The sequence below is a fragment of the Benincasa hispida genome, chromosome 12 (assembly GCF_009727055.1).
Source record: "Benincasa hispida cultivar B227 chromosome 12, ASM972705v1, whole genome shotgun sequence".
Lineage (NCBI taxonomy): Eukaryota > Viridiplantae > Streptophyta > Magnoliopsida > Cucurbitales > Cucurbitaceae > Benincasa > Benincasa hispida.
In genome coordinates, this window is record NC_052360.1 from 11,252,476 (window position 1) to 11,270,756 (window position 18,281).

The window sequence follows — 18,281 nt, forward strand, 5'->3', positions numbered from 1 at the left end:
TCCCATTTTGATGAAATTTTAAGGAAATTTCGATTTTTTAACTCAATTCAATATTTTTTTTTTAAAATTTTATAGTTTTGATTACCTGCAATTGTACAGTTTTATATGCTAAGGTATGATTTTACATGCTAATGTCATTTTCAATGAAGGAAATAAAATTTTCAAATGTGCTAATTTTTCATATTTTCAATAAATCTCAAATTTTCACCCTTATTTTCAATTCAAAACTTTCATTTTCAAATAAATTAAATTTGAAAAAAAAAAAACACAAAAAGGAACCTATATTTATTTTTAATCTCACTCAAACTTTTCCTATTAAATTTTTACATCTCAAATTTGAATTTTGTTTTTTACTATCCAAAAATTTAATTTTCACGTTATTTCATCTTAAAATATTCATAAACTTCATATTATTTTATAATTATCTTTCTATTTTTATAATAATTAAAAATGATCCATTATAATTTATTTAAGTCAGAATGAAAATTTCATTAATTAATGGTAACTAATTTAATTATTTTCTATCAATATACATAAAATTATCTAAAATTTTCATGGAACTCCAAAAAGAAAAAAAGAAAAAAAGAATCACGAAGCGTAGTATCGTAAAATAAGAAACCCTTAAAAAAAAAAAAAAGAAAAAAGAAAAAAAAGGAAAAAAAATCGGGGTGAATTCATCTCCGCCTTAAAGCCAGAAGAATCGGCGCGGAAAGTACCAATGTAACATAAACATCATAAATTCTTTTATTTTTTTAAAATTCTTTTCGAAGGAAAAATGTTCAAATAATTCAATTTTGTCAATCCTACCCTTCGAGCTTTTTGCTTGCCCTGCCGGTCGCCGGAATTTTCCTCGTCTATCCGGTGAGAGAAGCTCCTCCACCCTCGCCCCTCGCCGGCGGCGGTTTATCTTCGGGTTCTGGTGGATTGAAATGACTCTGCAATGACCCAGACCCGATTCTTCAGAACTCGGAACTCCAAATCTGACAAAGAAGCAGAACCCACCACAAGCGGTGGCGGAGGAGCCGCCATGAGAGTCATAGTGCCTCTGCAAGGCGTCGTTCAAGGAAGAGGCGGCGTCGTTTTGGGCTCTGTTATACCTTGCGTTCTCTTCTACTTTCTTCAGCTCTACTTGAAACGAAACCGGTCCGAACCATCCCCGGACCCTCCTTCCTCGCAGGAGGTGGATTCTTCGGGGAACTCTTCGCCATCGTCGAGTAATCAGTTAGTGGAGCTCTCTGTACTGCCTCGAACATTGTCTCGGACCTTCCTCTCGCCGAGGTCGAGTGGGCCGCTTTGCGTTTCGGGTCGGGCAAATTCGATTTCTAGAGTTGGGGATTCTACGATTTTCGTTGGAATGAGGAGGTTCTTGGAGGACCCATTTGATGAATTGGATAATCCGACGGGGATTATTCAGCTTTCTGTTGCTGAGAATAAGGTGGGTGGCTTTATGCTTTTTGTTGGTTTGAATATGTGTCAGCAAGATTTTTGTGCTCTGTATTTCTCGGTTTCTGTGTTGACGATTGTGGATGTTTAATCAAACGATGAAGTTATCCTCGGACTTGGTGCAAAATTGGCTAACGGAGAATGGAAGAGATGCTATATTAGGAGGAGTGAATCATAATGAGCTGAGTGTAGCTGGGACTGTAAGTTACCGGCCTTCAGATGGATTGACGGATTTGAAACTGGTAATCAAATTTCTGTCTTCTCTCTGTAAATAATGTTTTGAATTAGTTTAGTTGCCACTTGCCTGTATGAATTCATTTTTGACATGGAGAGATTTAATTGCTTGACCAGCTCTGTTTTTATTTTCTTGCATATGCTTGGATTTGTGTTCTCTAACATAGAATAAGGACATCAAATTTCTAAGCTGTTTCAAATGCTGATGACTTTATTTGAATATGTGCTTTCACCCTGTTAAAACCTTCTTCCTCTATTTATTTACATTCTTGATAATTATTCTTAGTTTGATTTATGAATATAGCTTTTGGAGACTGGAGAAACTCTATTTTGGCTGTGTTTAGAGATTAAAGGTGGTCCGGTCAATGTAAACGTAAAATTCCATTGAAGCATCCTTGGACCACCATTGTTAAGCTTATACTGAATGAAGTGAGATTTCAATATATGAAGCACAGTTGACTACAATGAGTATACCGGCTAACATGGTGTATTGTTGCAATTGAGTACCACCTTTGAGCTGGGACCTTTCATTTCCTATCAAGGAAATTATAATCATTTTCGAACGATTCCTCAATGTTAATGTTTGATTCTGATATTTATATCTCCTGAAAGTATTCTCCTTTCTGTATTTCTATCTTTATTGCCTAGCTTTTCTTTGTTAACATGTTAGAGAAGATGTTTAAACTTTCTCCATAATTTGTAGGTATTAGCTTTTTTATTACTTATTACTTATTACTTATTTCCTAGCTCTAGCTTGTCAGCTGTGTTGCCTCTAGCATTACCTTTTTACTTGTACTTCATTCGATTGGTAAGTAGACTACCATATGGACTTCCTTGTAATGGGTGTACTTTTGCCCAAAAGATTTACCTTGTCAATCATCTTCTCACAGGCTGTAGCAAGCTTCATGTCTCAAGTTGTAGGGAACTCTGTTTCATTCATCCCTTCCCATTTAGTATTTACGACCGGAGTGACCTCTGCAATCGAAACTCTTTGCTTTTGCATAGCAGACCCGGGAAATGCGTTTCTTGTTCCTACGCCGTATTACCCTGGGTACTTGTTCATTCTTCTTTCATGAAATACTACTTTAGTTTTATCTGGAAAAACTAAGAAACTAAATCATAAATGCAGTCTTGACAATGACGTGAAATGGCGAACTGGGGTGGAGATAGTACCCGTTCCCTGCCGCAGTGCCGATAACTTCAGTTTAAGCATAACTTCTCTTGATCGAGCATTCCATCAGGCAAGGAATCGCGGCCTTAAAGTTCGTGGAATTATAATCTCAAATCCCTCAATTCCGGTTGGAAATCAACTAAATAGAGAGACACTCTATGACCTTCTGGACTTTGCCAGGGAGAAAAACATCCATATCATATCAAATGAAATATTTGTAGGGTCGACCTACGGAAGTGAAGAGTTTGTGAGCATGGCTGAAATAATCGATGCAGAAGACAGTGACCGAGACAGAGTTCATATAACATATGCTCTATCTGAAGACATGTCACTTCCTGGTTTTGGAGTTGCTGCGATCTACTCTTTGAATGAGAATATCCTGGCTGCTGCTAGGAAACTGGCAAGGTTCTCATCTGTTTCCGCTATAACCCAGAACCTCCTTTCTTCTATGCTTTCAGATACGCAATTCATCCAGAGGTTCATTCGAACCAATCGAGAGAGGCTTGGAGAAATGGACGGTAAATTCACTGCAGGGCTGAAGGAACTCAACATCAAATGCATGAGGAGCAATGGAGGTTTCTACTGCTGGGCAGATATGAGCAAGTTAATCCGCTCTTACAGCGAGAAAGGGGAACTTGAGCTCTGGGAAAAGTTGGTGGATATAGGTAAAGTTAATGTTATCCCTGGCTCATCTTGTAATTGTATTGAACCGGGATGGTTTGGATTCTGTTTCACAACTTTGATTGATAAAGAAATACCTATTGTTATGGACCGAATTCGGAGAATTTCCGAAGGTTGTAAATCTTATACTTAAAATGATATTATTGTTCTGTACATATGTATCAATTGTATTAAACTTTTTCTAGGCCTTTGTAGTTGTTTATAGGCGACTTGTAAAGTGGTAGTACGGGATTTTGATCAATTGCTGCTACATTCTTAGCTTCTATAATTTTCTAGAGTAGAAATGGATTGCTACATTCTTAGCTTCTATAATTTTCTAGAGTAGAAATGGATGTTTCTGAACCTTCTTCAGTTGGAACCATTTTGTGGACTAAATTTAAGTCTTTCTTCTCACATAGTGAAACCAAAGTGAAGTAACTTCAGCTCCTGACTCGCAATTCGCCCCAAGTAGAGAATTCTCACCCTCATGCAGTACTCCATGTGACACAATTTTGTTGAACAAGTATAGACATCTTTAATCCATGAAATTATTTGTACCGTTAAATCGCTGAATTTACTTCGGTGCAGACGTATATTTAGTGATTTAACATTTCAATGAATTTCATGGATTAAAGACAGTCTATACTTTGATCAACAAAATTTAATATGAAGTTCTGTTTTCCTTTCCAAGGGACTAAAGCAATGAAACAAGCAAAACTAGCCGCTTTAATGGCTATACGCCTGTTTGAATGGTAATCATCCTCTCCTTTTTCTTGAAAGTGATACGCAAGGTCTATGAATCTTTCCAATCTTTTCTTCATTTTTCTATACAAGCATAGTCTCACAATCTCTCATTTTCGTTGTAGATTCGGTTCATTCATACGCCTCTCACCTAAAAGAGAAACTATTAGGAATCCTCTTTTTTGTGTGTGCTTCCTCTTTTGCACTAGCAATTGGTCCCGCTCCTCATTAGCTCAAGATAATAAATCGTACAAGTTCAAATTTCTACACTGTCATTATTCCACGTGAATAGTCCTAACCATGTTGGCAGGATCTTTTCTGAGTTTCTTCTTGCAACAGAACATATTATGAACAAACTTCAATAACTACAAAAGAAATTATCTGATTGATCCTATATCATATTTGGTCCCATACTTTGTGTTCATATGATCTAATTACTTCTTAAGCTTCACGAAGTTCAACAACTACTGGTCTTGAAATAGAGAAAATGTTGAAAAAAGATTGTCAACTCCCAACCTCTTACTACTATATAAGTTACACTCTAGTTTTCTTCAGGTTATATTTTAGTACTCTAGATAAATGACACATATATATTGAATAAAGAGTTCAATACATCTAGAAATCACTCAGAACTTCTCACCCTCACTAGAGAGACATAAAACCATGCCACCCTCTGATGATTCCCGTCACTTTCTCTGTTCCAAATGTGGGAATTTTTTCTGAAACTCAGTCATTAAAGCCAAATTCTCTTGATGAAGGATATTGGCTTTCTCTCTAAGCTTCTCATTCTCTTCAATTATGGTCTGATTTTCCAGATATAGCTGCAGATTCTTCAGCTCAATATCCTTCCCCAGCTTCTCTTCACATCTCCTCCTGCTAAAACAAAACAAAAACAAAAACAAAAACCCATAAACAAAGTTCCCTAAAACCCATAAAAAAGGTGAAATGGGGTTGTGTAAGAATTAGAAAGCAACCTTGTGAGTCTCAAAACTTTAAGTTTGGATCTCTTTAAACTTCTGTTCTTGAAACTCTGAATTGTATGAAACAGAACACTCTGTGTTGCACTGATGCACATTATTTTTCTATGGCAGCTTCTTAACTTTTGCCTTTCTTTCTAGTAGAATATTGTATGGAAGTTGCAGGGGAATCAGTGGGACTAAAGCTCATACTTATATAGACTGTGTAGACTCACGAGACAGAAAAAAAGAGAGGTAGGGAAAGCAAATTGTACTAATAATAATGACTGGTGGACTTCTGATTAAGCACTCTTTTTATCCTTTGGCTAAGGCCTCAGACATTGTTAATAACTAGTGACTTGTGACACTAACGGGCTCTCGTGTTAGTCGGTTCATTCATGTGTCTCTTTACCTTAAGCATCTGTCAACGAACTAGATGCTTAAAAATCGACCCGTCGCGCTTTCTTATTGACCTTTATTTGTTTCATGATTTTAGTTTTGAATAGATATTTGTAAAGAGTCAAATGGAACATTGAGAACAACCTTGAGGTGAGACCCATATTGTTGGGTTAATGTGTAATGAGCAATTTATTGACACTGTGAATGAAGGTATGATGCTAATTTGTATATTTGTGTATGACTGTATTTGCAATGAGCCTTTTTTTTTTCAGCCTTCCACATTACCAAATTTCATAATGATGCCTCTCTCTATTTCTTCTTCCATATCAATCATACCTTCTTTTTTCCTCACTTTTTCATTTCCTTCTCACCACTAAAATATACAATATCCATATATACAGATCATTTGTATATATATACTCAAAAGTAGAATACAGCCCCACTCTCCATGACTTCTCTCAACATTAGATAGAGACAAAGTAGCATTTGTGCTTAATTTTAAAGATTTGTTCTACTTGGATTTCATTTGCTCTACAATAATTTCATCACTTTTGATTAAAAAATTGTTGTTCTTTTTTCCAAAAGATTTAAATTAAGAATTTTTGTGTTGACAACAAATCCACCACCGACAAATACATATATATATATTAGAGAGATGTAAAGGAAGTGAAGTTAAATATCCTAACACAAGAGATTAAGAATTTGATAATATAACTTAGAAATCTTTCTTGAGTACTTCGGTTGAGTTGTGTAAATTTGTTTTATAAAGTTTTTGAACTTTATACTTTGTTAGAATGAACAATATTTATAAATACGAATGGTAATTATAGGTATATTTATATGAAAATGACATTTAGTCCTTATACTTTCATTAAGGTAACAATTTGGTCTCTATACTTAAAATTCGTTATGATTTAGTCTCTATTATTAAAATTGTTAAAATCTAATAGAAATTTGAGGTAACTCCCATCTAAGATTCACAAGTGCACATTAATAGGCAATTTTGTACCTATTATGTGTCAGTTGAAGCTTAGGTTGATTCAATTAACAAAGTAGATTAAAAAGATTCTTTAAAATTGAAAGAGCTAATGCCCCAGGCTAACACCTAATGGCCCTGATAACGTCATTCTTACTTGTCTTGAAGTGCTTCTAAAAGTGAAAACTATGCCCACAAATCAACATGAGTCCTTTCAAGACACTTTGTCCTCACTCACATGTTTCTTAAGAAAATTTCTAAGAAGTCACCCAACATAGAATTGCTTCTAACTAAGCACTTTTAACTTTGGAGTTCCTATGATTGTGTCACCAAAAAGGAAGGTACACCTTGTTCGTATGAGCAGTAACTTTAAATTCTTTTAAGCCTTTCTTAACGACCATGCTTTCATATTCTTAGGATCTCTTGTATTCGAATGTGATCTTGATTCATACATGTACCCCTCCTAAACTTGGGGCATTACATATTGTTTTACGAAATCGACAATTAAAGAATAAAAAAAACATGAAAAGAATAGAGAGTTAGCATATAGATTTACGTGGTTCCCTTACAGTGTGTTAGTAACATCTATGAGGTAAAGGGAGAACACTTGTATTAGAGAGAATACTATAGAATATAGAATAAATAGTGCCTTTAGAGTTAAAAGAGTTTATATCATACACTTCTCTAAACCCTATGATCATAATCGTAAATAACCATAAATAATTAAATAAGTGAAACACTCGTATTAGGTGGTTCGAAATGCCGGATGACATATTCAAGGCATTCTAACATATTATATTATATTTTATTATTTTTTTTTTTTAAAAAGATTATAGATTCATTTTATACCCTATTAGATGTAGAAGAGAATATATATATATAGAGGAGGTAGAAAGAAAGTAAAGAATAATAGTTGGAATTTAGAATATAGAATAATAATTATTGGAAAGTTGTCACATCATGGTTGCCCTAGTTGAATTATGGATTTGGAGAAGTAATTATAAAGGGCAGCACTGTGTCCATGGGGGGAGTAATGGTGAGTTGCAGTAATGTGTATGATTTCTTCATTTACTACTACTACTAACAAGTACTCAATAATTGTGAGTTGAAATAATGAGGTTTTGGTCGAATACAAAGAGAAGGAGAATAATATATAGAGAGAGACCCACTACAAGCCTGCACCTTGTTTCCTCTTTTACCACTCCCTTTGTACCCAAAATTATGATATATATTTAAAGAGGGTGGGGGAAGAAGGAACTCAGATTAATTGCCTTAGTCAACTAACAAATCAAGGGGTTTCATTTTTGTGTTTTTATTCTTCTTTTCATCTTTATATATTACATTTTGCTCATACAAATTATTATCTATGTGTTGAGTTGATGTAGCAATCACATGCACACCAATCATGAAATTCCCTAGCTAGTGTGTAATTGGTGTTATTCCTTTGTTCATTATTTACTATCAGTCTTGTCAAAATTAAACCATGTTATAGGTTTCCTAAGGTTCAGACAAATTTCATATTGGTTACGAAATGTGGGGGAGATGCATGATATTATATAGGTTTATAGTTGGTAAATATATATATATATACACTCCCAATTGGAGTAGTAGATTCAACGTATGAAGTAAATGTACATGCACCATGGATATAAGATACCAAAATACTTTTTCTTTTTAGTTTAATAATTAAGAGATGGAGCATCAAACCTTCGACCACTAGAGAGGAAAGTCATGTCAATTACCGTTGAGTTGAGTTCATTTTAGCATAATATACCAAAATATTATTAAGCATGCACTATCCACTAAAACAAAATGGACATTCCATGACACATGAATAATAACAGATTTAGAAAAGAGAAAGGAAAAATAGTCATAAAAGCTGAATTTACGCATTTTTTACGGGAAAAAATGGAATTTTTCAGATTTTTCAAAATTTATGACAGTTGTTTTGTGTCATGAATTTACGATTGTATATAACAGTCATTAAATGTAAGATAATGAAAAAGACATGATTTGACGTGAGAAAAGATGAAAGATTTCGGATTTTTCGACCATTATGACAGTCTTTTCGTGTCGCCAATTTGTGACCAGAATTAACAGTCACTAAAGAGTAATAGTTTTTTAAGTCATTAAATTGAAAATTAAAAAAAAAAAATTGGTGGGAAAAAACTGAGAATTTTGGATTTTTGGATTTTTATGACTGTTTCATCAATATATGACTTGAATTGATTATCATTAAAGAGTAATGTACAACAAAAACTAGGTATGATGTTAGGTTAATTAACTTTAGGATAAATTAGAAAAATATTAATAGCGCTTAATAAATTTTAGTTTTAATATTAAATTTGTGTAATTTAATTATATGAACTAAATAGACGTAAGTTTATGCCTGATTTGGGACAAGCTTCCAAAATTAAAAAGAAATTATCAAAAAAATTTAGTCACGACTGTTTTCAAATTTTAATTTATTCAATTTTTTATAATAATTATTTTTCTTATACTTTTATCAAATATTTTAGATTAATCAAAATTAATTGAAATTCTGATTAATAATGTAAAATTTTAAATAAATATATTTTAATAAACTATATATTGATAATATGAAAATAATTGAAATAACAAGTCTTAATTTAGTTTTGTTCTAGCTTTCAAAATTATTGCCAGCAATCTATGAAACACAGACACAGATACAGCTATGATCGGATGCAGCGATTCGTCAAATTTTAAAAAACAAAGATATGGATACGTCTAAGGATGCGTCACTTTTTTAATATTTTATTAATATATATATTTCTAAAAAAGGAGGATATTGATACGTTTAAGATACATTTTTTTCTTTAAAAAAATATAGGATATAGATAAATTTAGCATAGAAGTTAATAACAATATTACAAAATAGGCAACATCTAATACACAGTGAGTATAATTTTGTGGAAAGTGAGTATAATCTCTAATACACAGTGTTTTGATGCTTTCAAAATAAACTATAAATTTTAAGCTAGTTGATCGATCGGCCTTTGGGCTTGTTGATCTTCTTGGGTGATCGGCCCAAGTTTCTTGGATGATCAGCCTTTGGGCTTGATGATCTTCTTGGATGATCGGCCTTTGGGCTTGATGATCTTCTTGGACGATCGACTTTTAGGCTTGTTGATCTTCTTGGAGGACCGGTCTTTGGAGTTGTTGATTTTCTTGGATGATCGGTCTTTGGGCTTGTTGATCCTCTTGGAGGATTAGTGTTCGCACGAGGCTTCCGGAGAAACTTGTTTCGTGGAGTTGAACTTAAGTTGGTGTTGATGTTGAAGTTGATTTGATGCAATGTTGTTCGATCTCTAGTACTTGATCCTTTGATTCTCTCTCAGTTGAATGCGTACGCTTGATTTGAGGAAGCATGTAGAATTGCTTATATCTTCAAAGGAATTCAGTCTTCAGAGTGTTTGCATCTTCAAAGGACTTAAGTCTTCAGAATGCTTTCATCTTCAAAGGACTTCAATCTTCAGGATGCTTGTATCTTCGAAGGACTTCAGTCTTCAGGTGTGGTCAGCTTCAGGAGTCAATGAGTCTTCTGATTGTAAAGAATTCTCTATAAGCTCTATGGAGTATAGAATTGTTGACCCTCACAAATGAGGAGAACTCCTCTATTTATAGAGTTCTCTACTGGACTTCATGGGTTTGGGCTTGGTCGGTCCATGGGTCTGACCAATTGGATTTGGGCCTTATTTGACATTTTGGTCAAATTAAGCCTATTTATGGGCTAAATTGGACTTTTAGCCCAAAAAAAAAATATCTAATTGGACCAAAGTAATTTTATTCAATCCAATTGTTACGAAGGAAACATGTGGCATCATCGGACTTCGCCAATTTATGTCTTCAACTTCAATTTGGGAGAAGTGTCAACTTCTAATTAGTCTCGAATTCAATTATTTGGAATTTCGTCACAATTTGCGATCGGTCCAAAATTTCTCATTCAACAGTGACTCATATTGCAAAAAAGAAGAAGAAGATTAGAGAGAAAAGTATGAAGATAAACGAAGAACTCATTGTTGAAGATATCTAAATTGTTTATATTTTGGTGGACTTTGTGGGGAAGATGAAGATTAGATAATTCTAGTCTAGGGTTTAGTTCGTTATTTATTTATTTTTCTTTTTGTTTTGGACTTGAGTAGTGAGCTTTTTAAATATGTTGCCTAATTTTAGATTGAGAATTATTAGATAAGTTACTTGTTTTTTTTTCATAAAAAAAAATACGCATAGAAATAGATACGTCAAATCGCATGTCAGATACGTATCTGAAAGTATAGATACGTCAAATTACGTGTTAGATACGTATTTAAGAAGTATTTGGAAGTATCGGTATCCGATACATGTCTGATACCAGCAACTATGATTTTAGAGAAAACTGTGGTGAAAGAAAGCAACATAGTATTTGGTAAATTTTATTTTTAAATTAGAAAATAATATTCACGGTATCTGATAAATTAATACTAAGTTTATGTAATTTGGTTTATATGTACCAAATCATGGTTAAAAAAGGAGTGACGATTAAGATTTTGTTTAAATCACTTTTAATTGTACCAAAATCATCATTACTAATTTATGACACGATTAACCTCCATTAAATATAAATAACTATTTCATAACTATTTCTATTAAATAAACAAAATAAAACAAAATTGAAAAGCTCTAAATCTCCTTTTGTACTTCATTCAAAATTTGAGTGTAGTAATTTTCGTAAATTGGAGTTTGTTTGGAAGCATGTCGTGCATATTGACGGCGTTCAATAGGTAAAGGCTTACTTTGAACACTTTTGGACTCAAATAAATTATCAGAAATAGCACCATCAATTTTTCATCTATCAAAACTAGCACATTTTTTGAAAAATCGTTAAACTAATTTTTTTCGATGGATCTCGGGTGAGATTATTTAATTATAAAATTCATTTTTTCTAACTTATCGGTTGTTTTGGCCCTTGTGAGCCTTTCTCGATATAACTCGGAGAGATTAAACGCCGAGATTCTAGTAATTTTTCCAAATATTAGGCAATCTTATACCAAATCTTATATATTTTCAAATTTTCTCTAAATTTGGTTATCTTTATCGAATATTATATTCAATTCTTACAATACCAATTTTTGTTTCTATGAATTTCTAAATTTCCAAATGAATATACTAATTAGATGTTTTTCAAATGAATGATTGCATTTTGATTTCTAAATTTTGGAAAAAATTAAATTTTGCAAAAAAAAATTAGGTAAGATATGAAAAATATATAAAATCTTGTTATTAATTTGCCCGGGAATTCACCGATCTCGATGTTAATATGCCCGAGATTCATACCAATTTTTTTTTTTATATTTTTCATATTTTACCCTTTTTTTTTTAAAAAAATAATCTTTCCAAAAATTTAAAAACCAAAATTAATCACCTGAGAATCTAAAAAAATTCATTTGGATAATTAGTAAATTGATTTAGAAATTAGAAATTGGGTTAAAGATTTAAAAGATTACATAAGATTTTGATATAATATTTAGTAAATATAATCGAATTTGGAGAAAATTTGAAAATATATAAGATTTGGTATAAGATTTAGGAAAATCACATAATATTTTGGAAAAACGACAGAATCTCGGTGTAATCTTTTCAACATGTACCGAGAAAAGCCCAAAATAGCCAAAATAATCTATAATTTTTTGGAAAATGCTAATTTTTTAAACTAAATTTCGGTGATCGATCTCGTCCGAGATGGACTGAGAAAAACTATTTGAACGAGTTTTCAAAAAGATGCTAATTTTGTAAGGTGAAAACTTAAATTTGTTATTTCTGACAATTTTCCAATAAAATGTTTATGACTAGTTTCTGACTTTTCGGTTTTACTTGCATTAGTTTCAGACTAATTCGGAGTGTTCAAATTGGTATTTTAAGGAACTTTTTGAAGTAATTTAGCAAAGCTTTAGGTAGGTGGATTCTACTTGATGTGTATGTGCCTTTAGCATTATTATCTACGTTTTATTTAAGCCATAATTAATTATGTTAATTATTACTTAAGCAATTGAAACTCTTACACCGAACATGTGTAGGGATCGAATCTCGAGTGGAAGCATTGGGATTGTCTTGCATTCGGTTTTTCTAATTTAAATGAAACAAAATCAGAAAGTTAAAATAGAGAATAAAAGGATAAACAACATATTTAGCATTCTTTATAAAGGGAGAAACAAAGCGATGAATGGTTCTTATCTTTGTAGACTCCCAAGCTCCTCAAAATTCCTCTTGTGTTTCGCACGAACATCTCAACGATCATCGATACTACCACAATAATAACCTTGTTATTTTTTAGGATTTCAAGAGTTGGATGAGTTGTCTCCAACCCTTGGAAGAAGAAAAGGTAGAGTGATTGTAGAGAGAGTGTAGTGAGGAATTAATTTTGTGGAGGCTAGAGTATGTTTTTTACCAAAAAATAATTCTTGTCCTAAATTGACTAATAAGATGATTATATATGAAGAAGGGTAACTTTTTCCACCCTTAATGCCAACTAATTAAATAACCCCTTGTTTAATTAATAATTTAATTAATTGACACATTAATTAAATAGTAATATATTAAATCTAATTTAATATATAGTTAATTAATTAATAGTATAAACATCACATGCTTATATTCTTCCGCCTCTCTATCATTTCTTAATCAATTAATTAATCATCAATTAATCAATTAAGTTTATTAACATATAAATATTACATACTTATATGTATATATCTCTTTAAGAACCCAATTCATATAAATCTAATATTTGAATCTCATTCAGATATGTCTCTCTTACATAATTTGGATTATAGATCTCATCTATAATTAATTATATATTAATCACATCAATATATAATTTCCTCAATTGATTTGAACAATTCAAATGATTCCTCATTAATATGCTATAATGAGCTAACAATGGGACCTAGTGGACCTACAGATCAGAAACTCCAACGATATGAGTTTAATTGGCTAAACTCATTAACCAAATTAATCAATATTCTTTAATCGTGGGTTCACTCCACTAAAGACCCACAGCTGCATTCTTCCCACTGTAGATATATTTCTGTGTCCATGATATATATCAATCACAACACGTTAGTCCTTCACGAGTGTTTGTAACACCAACTAGGTCAAATTACTGTTTTACCCTTAGGTTACCTCTGTATCCTTAAGTACTAGTGCTTATCTAATGAACAATCTGTTTATGGTCCAACCATTAAATAGAAAATCCCTCTCGGACCAGTGAGAGGGTAGGGTGCTTTGTTCAAGTCCCAGATACACCATTTAAGGGAACATTCATCTACTTACCCTAAAATCGAGAATGAGTGAATTCTATCTTGTATTATTATGTTTCTTGCTCCCCATTCAATCTTATTCCCAAAATGGTAGGTTTATTGAGTCGACAAACTAGCCACTCTCACCCATACAAATCAAAGGACAATCCCTCATGAACAAGAGTTCATAATACACATAAGATTAAGACTAAGTTGCCTAAGTCATCCTATTGAAATAGAAACCTAACTAGTCAACAGTGTTATATCTATGGTTACTATTTCATGGTTTGGTCTTATGCAAACTTATTGCGTAGGATACCCCCATTCGTATGTCATCTACACGAACGCGTTGGATTACTGTGTTTGTATCAAATACAAAATGGGTCATATCTTTAGTGTTACCAAAATAAGGTACCCAACCTTATCCCTATACTATAAACCCTTTAAGTTGTATTTGAACATTGATCCCTGTATTTCTTCACATATTGTTCCAGACTCATAAGACAACCTTGGAGGTTAGTTTATTGGATTTACGGTTAAGACAAAATAGAATATAACACAATCAATAACATTTATTAAAATAACATCGATAACTTTTTATTGATGATGGTCAATTAATTACATTTACTATCTGCGAATTTTAAGGCATAAAACCCAACAACATGCAAGGTCTACCCTTTAGATACTTGGCAATTGTTGTTGGTTGACTAGATGTCTTAACTTAGTTTTGACTTAGATGTTGTTTGATCAATTTTTGTAGATTTAATTTTCTCTTGTTTTCTTTGCCAGTGAAACAAAATAGAAAAGAGGCCTAATTTGAAGGGAGATAGAAAATGTGGTTTTGCATTATGTATAAAGTGATTGAACAGTTGGTAGCTTCTTGGTGGTTTTGTGTGACATCCCATTTTTTCAAATTTTCAAGTAATTTTAAATTACTTAATTCAAATATTTGGGTTGAGGTTTGGAGTTTTGGGATTTAAAATGTAATGATGGTGATTGGTTGGTTTATTAAGTTGAGATTTCGGAAAAGATTTAAGAATTTGAATTGGTATTTGTGTGAGATTGTGAGATTTAGGAGGAGAAAGGATATATTTATATATATATATATATATAGTTCGAGTCATATGAGGGTTTGTTCTAAAAATTATATAAGTAAATTTATAAAAGAAGAAGAGGAAGATGAAAAACTAGAGCAGCCACACGTCTCTCACGTCTCTCTCTCTCTCTTACCCTCACAGCCTTACTCGAACTGGCAGTTGTCTGCCGTTTGCCACCGCCCTGAGTTGTCCACGTGCAGATCCTACCGTAGGTAAGTCTCCCAGTCTCTCTCCCTATGTTTTTTTTCTCTCTCTTGTCAAACCTCTCACTACCACAGGTCCTAACTCGACGTTGTCTATCGGCCATAACTGTTTGTCGCCATCGCCGACTAGTCGCACGCCTTCAGTCGTCTTTAGAACCCTTACGACTTTAATCCAAACCATTCTTTTTGTCTGCCGTTTGTTGCCATCGCACGCCTTCGTATTGTCCAGTAAAGGCATTGACGCCTTGGTGATTTTAGGTGAATATCATATTTTGGAACCCTTACGAATTTGGTTAATGTTGCTGTAATTTGATTCCGAACCATTCTTTTTTGGTACTTTTTTGTCTTTATGAACTTTTTAAAATGTTGGTTAGCAAATAGGTAAAATTAGGGCGTTAAATAGTTGGAGGGAATAACAATGATTGCTTTTGTTATATGGTTATTTCTTTTAGATATGTGTACTTGATTTTGAACAGCTTTGCGATTTCGATCAACGTCTACACATTCAAAGCTAACTTTGAACCACTTTGATTCCATGAGTGGTCTGATTTCAACGTTTTTTTTCCCGATGAGGTTCGACTTTAATCCAATCCCTTTTTACCTCTGTTTAATGTTACTCACTATAGTTTGACATTAAATATGAAAGTTTAATCTTGTTCAAATTTTATTCAGCAAGTGTTTGGATCTTTATGGCCATAATACAATGGGTAAAACACTCTAATAGATGTTGTAGCTGTTGGGGTTGATGCCCTAAATCTTGTGAGTCCTGTGATGTACAAATAATTTATTTATTTAATAAAATACGAGATGTTTTATTTGACATTTAGTAGCAGTAATCCACAAACCAATAAATTAACATCCAAGTTCACACCATTTCTCCTTCATTTTTCTCGTGAGGTATATGATACTTCATTTTCCTTTTCACGTTTCTCCCTAAAAGTTCACACCGTGAATGGAAAGAGTGTTTATAGTAATTGGGAGCGGGACGTTTTGAAGGATCTCTAAATATAGAGGACTTTTGAGCGGAAGCGGATCGTTCCAAACTCCATTGCGAAAAAACTCAAACATTTACAATCATACTAAATAAATTACAGCATGTCTTTTGAATTAAATACAAAGGATCAAGAAATCAATACCTTTGAAGAACTTTTCTTCAAGTGTTTCCCTTGATCAAACTCGAACGCAATGAACAAGAACTCGATCTCCCTCGAACACCAGCAACAAGTACCAACTCAATCCTCGAACAAATCCGGACACTACCACTAAATTACCCTGGTATTCTCGGTGTGAGAATCCAAGAAGGATGGGCTCTAGCTTATTTTGGATTGAGGGAAGGATTGGAGTGAAGGAGGAGACGATCGAGTAATAGACAGAAGTATCATGTAAAAGATGAAAGTCTATCGCATAAACTTGATACTCGATCATTTAGAAAAGAGTACTATCATACAGTAAACTCGATCCTTATTGTTTAGTCACTTGAAAGTCAATCTGATCAGTCGTATTGTTGTAGAATGATTAGAAAAGCCATTTTTTCTTCTTTATCCCACTTAGCCATAAAACAGTATAACCATCCACTAAGGTAGTTATTGGAGAAAAAGACATTTAATTATCATATAATTAATAAATTATAAATAAATACAATAACTAACTTATCATAGTATATTTATAACCTATATTTTTAATATTGTATCATATACAATATATAAACCATAGTTCTTTTTCTCTTTTTATGGCATTTAATATAAATCATATTTATATTAATTCCTCCAATCAATTTATAATGTATCCAATACATCATATCAATTATATCATATACAATGAATTAATTTAATTATATCATATATAATCAAATTCCGATTTGAACATTTCAAACTAACCCAAAAACTGATTCTCAACTTGAATTCATTGAGCTACCAACTTAAATTCATTGGACCTGTAGCTTGAAGCTCCAACGGTATGTGAATAACTGACTAAACTCTTTAATCACATTATCCACTATTCATTAATGTCAGGCACTCCACTAAAGACCAACAGCAGCACTTTTCGCACTACTGATATATTTCTGTGTCCATTAGATATAACAAATCAACAATACGATGACCCTTCACAAATTGCTCGTAAGTACAGCTAGGATAAATTACCATTTTGCCCCTGTAGTTACATCTAACTCCTACCACTAATTCCTCTAATGAACAATAGATCATAGTCCTACTATGCCTAGACCCTTCTCGAGCCAAGAGAAGGTGTGGTGCCACATTATTCGATCCCCGAAATCAGCCCTTAAGAGAGCAATTTATCTACTTACTCCTACTTCGGGGAAGGAGTGAATTCCATCTTGTGTAGCTGAGTTCCCAGCTTCCCAATCATACGAATCCCCAAAATTGTAGGCTTGTTGAGTTGGCGATCTGTCACTCTCACCCATGTAAATCAAAAGACCGCCCTCATAGGCAAGAGTTCACAACTCACTCAGGATTAAGGTCATGTTACTTATGGTCATGCTAGTGAAATAAAGGGTTACATTTACAAAAAAAATGTTAAGCATGTTAACAGTTTCTGAACCGACCAATGGTGACTAATATTTACAGTAACAATAGTTGTTCCACATATTGGTTGAGGTGGTCTCATTTCAGAGAAGGGGTACTGTCACCCTAGGGTGGCTTTTAATCTGCTTCATTGAACATCATTGGAAAATAGATCACATAGGGTGCATTATATTATTTTGCTAAATTTTATTGGTTTTTCAAATGGGTAATGCTTGAATACTAATTTAAATAAATGGTACATTTCAACAAATTCACTATGACTTTCGCAACACTAAAAATATTCGCCCCCAATAAACTTACTGGCGAAAATTACACTATATGAAAAAACACAATCAACACAATATTAATCATCAATGACCTAAAATTTGTCCTTATGAAGGATTGTCCTCCTGTTCCTGCTCAAAATGCTCCTCGAAACATTCAGAAGGCATATGAGTGTTGAATACGAGCAAATGAGAAGGCTCGAGCGTATATGTTGGCAAGCCTTTCTAAAGTCTTGGCCAAGAAGCATGAGCCCATGGTCACTGCCCTTAAGATCATAGAGTTCCTGCAGGGGATGTTCG

General features: G+C 33.1%; 1 protein-coding gene across 1 annotated transcript; it reads left to right on the plus strand.

Annotated features, from left to right (window-relative positions):
* Nucleotides 1–644: 644 nt before the first annotated feature.
* Nucleotides 645–3,792, plus strand: LOC120067212 (probable aminotransferase ACS10). Its single transcript, XM_039018722.1, has 4 exons — nt 645–1,435; nt 1,548–1,685; nt 2,568–2,728; nt 2,807–3,792. Exons 1-4 carry the CDS (start codon nt 941–943, stop codon nt 3,660–3,662), a joined length of 1,650 nt encoding a protein of 549 aa, XP_038874650.1. The 5' UTR covers nt 645–940; the 3' UTR covers nt 3,663–3,792.
* Nucleotides 3,793–18,281: the final 14,489 nt, after the last annotated feature.